Genomic DNA, 12,106 nt, shown 5'->3' on the forward strand with positions numbered 1-12,106 from the left:
TCTCTGATTCAGAAAGCTGTAACTCTATTCCGACATGATGTTTATACCTTTCCTTCTTCTTAGAAGCTTCAGAAGCAATGATTTTGCCTCTTATTACGGCTTTAAAAGATTCCCACAAAATAGAATCAGAAACAGCCCTGTTATCAACTGACAAAAAATCATCCATGGCTGCTTTCATATAATCATGAAAATTAATGTCTTGCAATAATAAAGGATTAAAGCACCAGGAATAATAGCTTTGTGTAAGGACCAATTAAGAGGACTATGGTAAGAGGACTATGATGAGAAATTAAGATTCCCTGGAATTTTGTGTAATACCATTGAGATCAACTTAAAATCAATAATGAAATAAACACTGCAAATGTATGTTTTATGCACATGTGAAAAAAATAATCGTTCACTGAGTGGTGTATTCTCCATATATCAACTAAGTTAAAGGATTTAATCAAATTATTCAAAGTGCCTACTGAGTTAATAAACGGAGGAGGGAGTGTAGATAGGCAGTCAAGATAGGCATCACGATAACAATTATAATCACCCCCTATAATCAAGTTGAATTCAGATCTGGTAATAAATTGAAAACCTCTGAAAGAAGTCAGGGTCGTGCATATTAGGACCATATATATTAAGACAGGTAATAGGAATATTGTTAATGTTTCCTGAGACTAACAAGTACCTACCAGAGAAGAGATAATTGAAATGGTACAGATTTTCTAAACATTACAGTAACCCCCCTAGATTTGGATGAAAACGTACATTGATAAACCTTTGAGAACCAATTTGACCTGAGTCTACTTTGATCGGAAGGCTTAATAAGTGTTTCTTGTACAGATATTACATCAGCAGACAGAGATTTCAGATGTGAGAAAACCTTCCCTCTCTTAACTTGACTTCCCATACCCTTTACATTCCAAGTAACAAAGGTTAATGTCCCTACATCAGATGTATTCTTAACCATTCCTGTCATTGCAAGCATATAGGACAAGTATAACACACAAAAAAAGACTTGGCAAATTTGAATAAAATTTGAAATATTCCCCAGTCTGGCACAAATGACATACCCCAAATCCCCCCCAAACCACCTCTAAGCCAAACAGGTTGGTCTTACCCCCATCTTCTTAAGGAAACAACAAGGCAATAATAAGGGTTGATCTAATTGGCCCTCACAATCAAAATCATTGTGGTAACCCTCTCAAAATTTAACCTATAATGCTCAGATAAGGAATAGTAGCCTGTGCTTAATCACCCTTTCAATTTAAGAAGAAAAAAAAAATGAACAAAATTGTATGCCAGACCATTACAGTTACCTACCAAATAGTCCATCTTGCAGCCCACACTTCTGTAGCTTTTACCAGCCACATGTGTTTGTAGAATCAGCTGGAGGGTAAGGAGTCTGCAAAATGCTTTGCGTCCTCCGGTGAAGTAAAGGCAGTAGTCTTTCCATTGTGCTCGATGCGCAGCTTGGCAGGGAAGCAGAGACTGGTTTTCATGTTAGCCTCATGGAGTGTCTTGATGACCTTGCTGAAGGCTTGTCACTGATTCATTACCTCTGATGTATAATCCCAGGAAGATAGACACCCTAGTACCATTGTACTACGGGGGTGCTTTCTTCAGGCTTGGTCATAGAATCAGCTCCTTGTCCTGATTGTGGCGTATTTTAGCAATAATTGTCTGGGATCACTCTCCTTCTGCCATTGGTCAGGGTTTCAGGATACGATGGGCTCTGCACTTCCACCGGCCTGGAAAACGCAGTCTGGCCAAAGTGTTTAGTGATCAGTTCAGCTACAAAAACCTTGGGTGTCACTTCTCCACACCTTCAGGGATTCCTATAAACTTCAGATTTAACTGCCTGGAATGACCCTCCAAGTCCTTCACCTTCCAGCAGAGAGAGTCATTTGCTGGCTGCAACTCTTGACAGGCCCTCTCTAGTGCCAGGTATCATCGATTAACTTCTTCACCTCCGTACCTTGATTTTCTATGGCGGCGAATATCACAGATGGTGAAGGTTGGGAAACAGCTGCCTCAAAATTCACTGTATTCTGAGTTGTTGGCTATGTAGCTTCTCATCAGGTGCAGCTGCGTTTGAAGTTCAGTTGCTCAGTTTTTTCTCAGTCTGATTGCCTTTACGAGACTTAGTCTTCAATCCCATCAAAACCTTTAATGGGAGGCCCAAAATATCCGCCACACAAATATTAAACAACAACCATAGAGTGATTAAATGTATTAATTAAGATTGTCATGAGCAGAGGTTACCACACACACAGCTAATCCATACATTGCCGGAAGTGTCCCACCAAAGGTGCCCTCACCTTCAGCCAGGTAGTGAAACACAGGCGGAGAGGAAAAGGTGTTGGTGCGCTTGCGCTCCAATGAAACAGACTGTGCAACAAATTGGAAGAACTTCAGCGGCTGGTGGGGAGAAAACAGAGACTTTTCTTCATCTTCATGGAGATGTGGCTGTGTGGATCAATACCGGACTCTGCACTGCAGCTGGCAGGCTTCCAACTTTTCAGAGCAGAGTGTGACACAGAACTCTCTGGCAAAACCAAGGGTGGAGTTATCTATTTTTACACACATGATGACTGGTGTAATGACATGACAGTGATTCTGCAGTACTGTTCTCCTGATCTGGAATCTTTTTTCAGCAACTGTAAACCCTACTACTCCCCCCATGAGTTTGCGTCCTTCGTACTGGTTTGTGTTCTGTGTTCTGACAAGCCACTGTTATACTATTATCAGCTGTGCTTACCACGCTGTCCCCTGAGCTGCACTGGGCCACTCTGACCACATTATGGTCCATATGATCCCCACATACAAGCAGAAATTAAAACTCTCTAAGCCTGTGATGAGGGTTTCTGAGAAGTGGAGCAATGACGTTTTGGAGGACCTCCATGAGTTTGGACTGGGATGTTTTCAGGACTGCCACCAACAGTCTAGATGAGTACACAGAGGCTGTGACACCCTACATCAGCTTCTGTGAAGACAGCTGTATACCATCATGCACCAGGGTGAGTTACTACAATGAAAAACCCTGGTTCACAGCCAAACGCAGAAGGTTAAGGTTGGAAAAGGAGAAGGTGATGAGGAGACCAGCTGTTCATAGACATCTTTAACACCACACTGAAGATTAGGCAAGGGTATAGTTAGGATTTTATAGAAACCGATACTGCTTATCTATATCGATACTTATCGATACTCTTACTGATACTACTCTCCATAAATTTGTGCAAAAAACTAAGACGACATGAAAAAATGTGAAAAGATTCAACAGTTATTTATTTACGAACATAACAGTTGAATTAGAGGTACTTAAAAAAACAGTGCTATTTCCTGAGTTAATAACTACACCTCTTTTTTTTTTTTTTTTTTAAATAACGATTAGGTCTGTAGTCAACCAAAAAAAATCTTGGTTGACTGAAATTCTACCTATTTTTCAACCAAAGGATTGGTCGATGGGGAAAAATGCAAAATTCACATAATATAATAAACAAGCCAAGATAGCCCTCCAAGATACTTAGCAGGTGATATCATGGTGATACCTAGTGTCGGCAACATTTTTTGCCAATACTAGATATCAAACAAAAGCCAGAACCTATATTGTATTAAGTTGCTGTGAGCTGTAAATCCGGCACTTCTAAGCAGAAAGCAGAAGATAATCCATCACAGACCCACTACTGGATCCCCCCATGCAGTTCGCCTACAAAGCCTCACAGACTTCCTGTCTGACAGGAAGCAGCATGTGAAGCTGGAGAAACATGTCCCCAACTCCCTGACCATCAGCACGAGTTCCCCTCAGGGCTTCTCCACTTCTTTTCTTCCTTTACACCAACAGCTGCACTTCCAGTCATCAGTCTGTCAAGCTCCCGAAGTCTGCAGATGAAACCACCCTCCCTGGGCTCATCTTTGGAGAGGATGAGACTTGGAGCTCAGTGCTCTAAAGACAGTGAAGATGGTTGTGGATTTCCAAAGGAGCACAGCCCCACCTGCCTCCATCACCCTGTGTGACTCCCCAGTCGACACTGTGGAGTCTCCTGCTTCCTGGGAACCATCATCACCCAGGACCTCAAGTGAGAGCAGAACATCAGCAGCCTCACCAAGAAAGCACAACAGAGGATGTACTTCCCATGGCAGCTGAAGAGGTTAAACCTGCCAAAGTCAATGATGGTGCACTTCTACTCCGCCATCATTGAGTCCATCCTCACCTCCTCCACCATCTGGTACACTGCTGCAACTGCCAGGGACAATAGCAGACTGCAGTGTATTATCCGTTGTGCTGAGAAGGTGATTGGCTGCACCCTGCCATCTCTCCAGGACCTGCACACCTCCAGGACCCTGAGGTGAGCAGGAAAGATTATGGCTGACCCCTACCACCCCGGACATAAACTTTTTTAAACACTCCCATCCAGCAAGAGGCGGTGGTCTATCATGACCGAAACCTCATGCCACAAGAACAGTTTCTTCCTGTCTGCAGCTGGCCTCATCAACAAGGCCCGGGATCCCTACTGACATGCACTCTATCCCACTCATAGACACTACACGTTATATTAACATAAAAATGTCATCATCTGCACAGCTGTGAGCCCATCACATTGAAGATGGGCACATTACCTTAATGCAATTATTTGTAATTTTACATTTGCACATGTAAAATTGTCTTATATTATGAACTTTTGCACATTCCCTGTCAATATCTTATGCAATCCAACAGCTCTTTTCAGTTATTTATTATATATTTTACTGTAAATTTTATTTACAGTAAAATTTCTGGTTTCTGTTTCTGGTTATATTTAAATATTATTAATACACAAATTAACAATATCAATTGACCAATAGAACCAAACGAGGAGGGATTAAGCAGCAACAGAGCAGTACCATACAGTACTATAACCACAGAAGAACACTCTGTTTTACAACACTGAGGTTCTGATATTAAAGGGCATTATTTCTTACTAAATACCAATTTTTAGATGAACACTTATGGTTTCATTGTTCAGTGTACCATGTGGCCTAGATACCTCATTTGCTCTCTGTAGCAGTAACCACTGAATGTTCCATCGGTGAAATGGCTCATTGCCTCCCTTATCTATATTCCTTTTATCTTGTTATTATCTCTTTATGTCTGTATTCCACTCTCTGCCTCCCACCTATATTCTCTCTCCATCAATAACTCTCGGCAAGCCAGTCCACAGGCTTTTTAGACAGCTGCTGTCAATCGGCACAACTCCTGGTCTCACACTTACTCAGTAAGGTTTGATTAGTGTGCTACCTTCAGCTACATCATTTGATATACAAGGAATCCCTGGACTAATGCATTGCAAATTCTTCTCAATAATGAATTGCGTGGGTAGGATCAAAGGCATGGATATGGAGCATATCTTGCAGAGGAATGGCACAGACCCAGAGGTAGTGAAGGCACTAATGAACCTAAACTAGCAATCATAAGGGACCTAGGAATGTCAGATGTGCAAGCTATGAGACAACATCTACACACAAATAGATTCATGCAGACAACCACACAGAACTGTATTATGTATGCAAAATTAAAAAGGTACAGTGAAAAAACAACAACAACAAAAAACTACATACAGCGCAGTCTGAAAGTATAAGGGCATTTTTAGTTTTGGATCTACTTTCAAATTAAAAAACTACCAAACTCAAGCTAAAAAAATCCCCGAAACAAGCAAGTACTAAAGACGGCTACATTATAAGCCTGACAAAGCATTACCAGGGAAGATACCAAACTTCTGTTTCTCTGTGGGCCGTAGAATTCAGCCACTTATTGCCTGAATTTACAACCAAATATTGAACATGAAAACTTTGCATATAGAATGTATATTAAAAGGGCAATGATTCCTACGTATTTAATCTCATGTGGATACAAACACCTTGGAATTAAATTTAAATTAAATAAAATTATAATGAATAAAAGTCAGCACCTTAAATTAAAAGTTGTTCAATTTAAAATCTAATGTGCTTGAATACAGAGCCACACAATAAAGGAATATGTAGTATATTTACAAATATATATACTGTATTTCATAAACAAATGATGTTTCACTATGATGTGCATGTGATTTTGTAGGAAAAGTTAATCCAATTCATGACAAAAGAGATTATAGCCCTCCCACTTAAACCATCTATTGTGTTCTCTGCCTCTTCCACATGTTCCTTCACATACACATGTACTTATGTATTTAACAGCATTCTCCTTGAAGAGCGCTGTCCCCTGAGCACTGTTCTTTCAAGCACCTAGGCTTACAAGACTACTGCATTAGTTTGCTGCTTCATGACAGTGCATAAACACAGTTGATATTCTGAATACATCTCAACATACTTACCCTACTCCATGCAAGTGTCATCCATTTCAGTGTTTATCATAAGTATAAGCATGCTGAAATATGACTGGCACTGGTCTTACCATGCCTACAGTCTAAGTATGTAAATGGATAGAGCAGAATGATAACACTACTAGGGTTAAGGCTTCAATATCCACAAGGACACCATCTTGTTAAAGATGTATACCATGCACTTGCTTGCAAGTGATATGGCACTTTGCGTAAAATTATTAATTTAAGGTTTTGAATTATTTTATATGTATAGGGAGACCAAACTGGGTGCTTACACACAAGAGCCAGGAAGTATGCCTTTAGAGGGGCAGAGTAAAGGTCGTGGTTAGAGTTTGGATTGTTGGGGTGGATGTGCGTGAAAAGACACAAGGTAAAGATAAGCAACTTGTTTCATCTACAGCACAATTGTAACATCTTAATAAATAACTGGTCATTTGTGCCGACCACTTCACATGCAAAATAACACAAGCAAAATAAGGGTCCTGTAATTGCCATACATCTCCATTCTCTCCTCTGAAAGCCACAGGATATAGCACATCTACTAACAAACATTTGCATACATAAATGAAAGTAAATGAAAGATGGGGATGCATGAGTGGATGCAGAGTCAGTGGATAAAGGCAAATAGAGCAAGATAGAACCAACATAGCTGTAGGTGGTGGAAAATGAAACATGTAGCTAATTATTCCCAAAATCACATTACTTGAATCAGAAATTCAACTGATATAATACAGAGAAGGGTAATAACTTTCTAGCCAGACTCCATCTAGGAGCTTGAAAAATCACAGTATAGGTGATAAGCTGACTTTGTCACCTGGTGATGATCCCAGATGTCTCTCTTTAGGAGTGTAACATTCACTTAATGACCTGCTAGGAATCAATATCCTGGGGCTGCCAGAGGACACACTATACTACATCATCCACATCATCCCCCAGTTTTGGGAGCATCTGGGGATCCCACGGGATGAGGTGCACAACACAGTTTGGGAAAAGGACATCCTGGCTTGCTTTGCCCTGCTGCCACTGCAACCCCGACCCTGGGGGTCCACATCCATCAAGATGTGTGGAGATTTAAGGGTAAGCTTGTTTAAATATATCCACATCCAATACAATATATATATAGAACTTCGAGTTGTTTAAACTGTCTAGGAACATCTTGCCAAAACTGTACATCAGCAGAATTCTGCTTACATTTCAAGACAAGTGATCAAATTCATGAAAGTAAAGCACATACATATAAGGGCCTTCAACTTTAAATACTTGACTTTCTCCGGTATAGTATAAAACCTGGAGGCTCTGAGGTGGCATTTCCCTTCACCCAGTAGTAACTCAACTATTGGCCAACAGCAGTTCACTAAAGATTGATTACACAGCAGCCTGTGAAAGTGATGAATACCGCTGCAAAAAGGGGGGCTAAATTGGAAGTATATTGAAAGGTGGTGGATTGAAAGAAAGCCTGGAAAAAGAACATTGCAATCAGAAAACTAGAGAGCACACAAAAAGGAAACAAAGAGTGTTGTTCAGACCTAATAGTGCTTCCAGGGGCGGCCTCAATGGTCCACATACAGTGCAGGTTGTGTTCATATGGAGCTGGGTAGCCCGGAGACAGGATACGACCGGTGGGCTCATCCTTAATGGAACCGCCACACTCCGCTAGCGAGGAGGGAAAAAAAACAGAAGAAGAGGAGATTAAGAAGGTGAACAACAAGAGAAGAGACAAAAAAAGAAGTGCAAAATGAGTCTGAGCTCATCAATGTTTTGAAAGTCAAATTAATAAAATGATACAGCGAGGTTAACATACTTAACATACCACAATCTGCATCAGCCCGCTTCCAGTAAAGTGCATCACATCAGTTCTCTCTCATCATTATTAATTATTGACATAGCAATCATATACTCAAATGTGATGTGTTTCATCATCTTGTTTGCAATTTGAATGATGGGGGGGAGAGAGCAGCCAACTCAATATACTCTACGTGTATCTCCCTCTTGGCTCAGCAAAGGCAATCCACCATCTCAACCATGATGTCATCCTGCTGCCTTTGAAAGCTGATGGACTTGTTGACTGAACAACGCATCGTTCAATATATTAGACTCAAGTTCACTGTAACTTTTAAGGAAGACGTCTTGACTGATATGACAAAATACTTAAGTCTCATTTTCAGCTAATCATCAAAAAAGATATGTGTGCACTGAACAGATACAAAGTGGTTGTATCACTGATATCTACTTTCTACTACATTCTACTACTACTACATTCTAGGCAGTAGATCATATCAAGAGTGGACGACCTGTCAGTAATCACTTGTTCATCAGAAGAGTGTCATTCATGGTGCATGCTGATGTGTATGTGCACTAGTAGTAGTAGAAATCAGTATGATGGTTGTAGTATCATACTCATGGCTCAACAAGTCCTGAGCCTGTGAAGTATACAACACATGCCTGACATCTCTCTCAAAAAAAAAAAAAATCTCTCAACATCTAAAAAAACATCTCTCAAAAAAAATCGACATCAACAACACAAACACACATCATGAAACTACAAAGCAAAATCAGAGACCAAAAAATGTTGTCAACAACAGTGGGAAGAATGGAGTTTTTTTTTTTTTTCAATCTCAAGTAATGAATTGCCATCAGAAACGCTGTGACTGAAAAGCAATTTTCAGCCCCCCTCCAATTAACACCTCCTACCCTTCTCCAAAAAATGAACGGAAAGAAAAGAAAATGTTCTCCAACGACTTCAGATTTGAAGTGTTTCTGTTTACTTTTTTTGGGGCCGTCTCAACTGACAAGAGGAGGGTAAGTGTTCTTGTTTCTTTCCTTCCTCTGAGAGGAAAACAGCTCCTTCAAAACAGGAGGAAAATGGAGGTCTAGGAGTCATACTGATGATGATGGTGATGACGATGTTTGTGAAATCCATCTGTGACAGCAGACTCTGTACAGCAACTTTGGAAAACACACAAAAACAGACAAGACTAGCGAGCGGGATGCATCCGAGGAGCTAACTAAATTAGCATAATACAGTAGTCACACAGAGGGAAATAAAAGAACACCAGAGAGGGACAAGCTGTGGTTTTCATATATATCTGACATAAACAGTTTGTTACCCTCCATTTGACAAACATGTATTTCTTTATGTTTGCAAATCAGCATCTCCTTTGTTCCTTTTCTCTTTCTCTCCTTCCCTGTCTCCTTCACTCTCTCTGCATTATACATTTAAATAGTAATAATCACCAGAGCTGGCCTCTGATCATTTTTGCTGTCAAAGAATAAACACACACGCACCCACACATAGTGAATATAGTATATGCTTAGTTATGAAAAAAATATCTAAAAGATTGTAATTTTTGCTTTCATAGTGTAAAAAGGGAAAAGTCATGAGAAGACCAGATGAAGAGAACGCAAAAAAAGCAAGTGTGATCTTTACAGTCTCACTGAGGTTTTAGTCTTTCTTGAAGTTTTTTTTTTTTTCCTTCTCTGTGATATGTTTTCCTTCCTTGAAGAAAACTTGCTGTCTCATAGAGTGAAAAGAGAAGATGGTGATCTATCACAGTAAGACAGTTCCATCTTCTTCTAGTCTTATGACCTAAGAAACTACTGCTCAATGCTACCATGGCAGTGTAACTCCCTCAGCTACTCCACCCCTTCAATCTATGTCCTCACATACATCTTTCTAGAGTCAACTCCTGCTATACTTCTCTCTCTGTCTGTCTCACTCTCAACCCAAAGTGTTTTAAATTCCACTTTCCGCAAAGCAATAGCATGCATCTGGATGATCATACTGTATTTAAGATATTTTTGTAATATATTAAGTAAAACACACCCTACGAATCAAACAGGCAATGGTCGACATGTCAACATGAGCTCACAAGAACAGTATGTGTGCACTGTATGTACATACTGTATATATATATATTGTAAATGAAACCCTTCAAACAAGCCGTTTCCATCCCAGGGCTTTTCATGGATTCAACCATGTAACCTCTTTTCCACTTCTCTGACTTTCAGGATATAAACCCTCCCTACTGTTTTCAACTCAGTTTCATTCATCTTCCTCCCCTGCTTGCTATACCCTTCTCATCTGTGTTCAGTGTGTCCCCGCTGCTAGAAAATAATCCCACCATTACAAACAGAAGCAGTCCCTCATCTGCTCCCAAATTCACTCTAGCTGTTAGGCTATCATCCACAGTGAAAGGGGCATGGGGAGGACAAACGTGTTCAGAGATATACAGTAAGCTCTGTGTTGTTTATACCGAGACCTGAAATTACCTGTCAGTTTGGTTGGAAAACGGAGCCGAGCAATAGTATTTTAATCACCTTGGCTGATGTCAAAGAACACCTTCCTGCCTGTTTTCCTTAGTGAGGTTCAGGCTGGTTTGTGAGAGACTCTGTCAAAATGTCGCCTGGGAAAAGATCCCAAACAACAGCTCTGGGTTTGTTACCATGACGCTATAGCATATACGTGACATTGTTCGTGTACATATGTCAGTTTATTACTTTTTAAAATAACGCATACTATGTTTGTGGCAATATGAGACTGGTGAACTGTAGATGAACATATAAAAAGGTCAGATGGGTTTGCCGTCAGCTACGCTACAGAAATGATCTAGCTAGGTGTTAAAACTCGCCTATGTGTTCTGGTGTGATGCTGATATAGGAAGAGTCTTATTTTAGTAAGAGAAAAAAATAATAATGTGAAAACGGGGAATTTGAAACCATGATGCAATGTGAATATGAGGAGCTAAATGGAGCATTCTCAATGAGATAATGCACTGAATAAGGAGCTGGGAAAGCAACCAAGTGGATGCCCCAAAATAGCAAAGCTAAAACAAACCACAGAGCTCTCCTAAACCTGGACGGGCACATTCACATTGTTATTAGGAAGAAGAACTGGGTCAGACATCTTAGTACAGCTGATAAACTGGAACTGGTTTGGATTAACAGTGTGCCAAATCATAAAGAAACCGCTGATAAATGCTGTAATTTAATGTAACAGCACAGTGCTATCTAACACAACCTGACATATTAGCCAAACACAACATAACATACTGCAATAAATAGTGATGTGAGGAAAGGTGATAACACACTGTGATTTAAGGCAGGGTACCACAGAATAACATTACATGGCATTAGAAAACACTATATAAGGTAGCTGACATAACCAGTGGTGAAAACTACATTGACTCATGTACTGTACTTAAATACAAGCAGATTGTTTGTATTTTGCACATTTTAATGAAAAAAACATATTAGTTTATAAAAGTTGATACCTACCAATAACTACCAACAGTATATACATTCCTTGGTTACAATTTTGTATGTTTACATAGCAGAACTAGTACTTTTACTTTAGTATATAATCTGAGGCAGCAGAGCCTAAAATCATACTGGCAAATAAACTAAAATTTATGCCAACAGCATGGCTGCTCTTGAACTCCAACCCCTTCAAGGAGCATCTGACTCACCGACACAGAGTGGGAGGGGGCTGTCCCATGCCCTCCTTTCTCCCCTCAGGCAAGTCAGCACCTCAGGGCCTTTAAGGGTGTAGCCTGGATCGCAGCTATATGACACGGTGCTCCCTGCAAAATGACCCTTGTCCTCCCGCTTGTAGCCGAACTGGGGAACACCTGGATCTTCGCATTTCACCAGCTCGAAACCTTGGAGGGAGAGAGAAAGGCAAGGGAGGAGAGTACAAGGATAAGGAGAAGAAAAGAAAGAATGGGATTTTAATTGGTGAAGGCAACAAAGGGATGAGAAAT

General features: G+C 40.3%; 1 protein-coding gene across 4 annotated transcripts in view; it reads right to left on the reverse strand.

Moving 5' to 3' along the window:
- The window catches only part of csmd2 (CUB and Sushi multiple domains 2), a 270,669-nt gene that overhangs the window by 94,565 nt on the left and 163,998 nt on the right, over nucleotides 1-12,106 (reverse strand). For all 4 annotated transcript variants that reach the window (XM_067611354.1, XM_067611356.1, XM_067611355.1 and 1 more), the window contains 2 exons: nucleotides 11,813-12,004; nucleotides 7,874-8,000 (listed from right to left, as the gene is read on the reverse strand). In XM_067611354.1, coding sequence (XP_067467455.1) covers nucleotides 7,874-8,000; nucleotides 11,813-12,004 — 319 coding nt within the window. The remainder of the gene's footprint in view (nucleotides 1-7,873; nucleotides 8,001-11,812; nucleotides 12,005-12,106) is intronic.

The sequence above is a fragment of the Thunnus thynnus genome, chromosome 15 (assembly GCF_963924715.1).
Source record: "Thunnus thynnus chromosome 15, fThuThy2.1, whole genome shotgun sequence".
Taxonomy (NCBI): domain Eukaryota; kingdom Metazoa; phylum Chordata; class Actinopteri; order Scombriformes; family Scombridae; genus Thunnus; species Thunnus thynnus.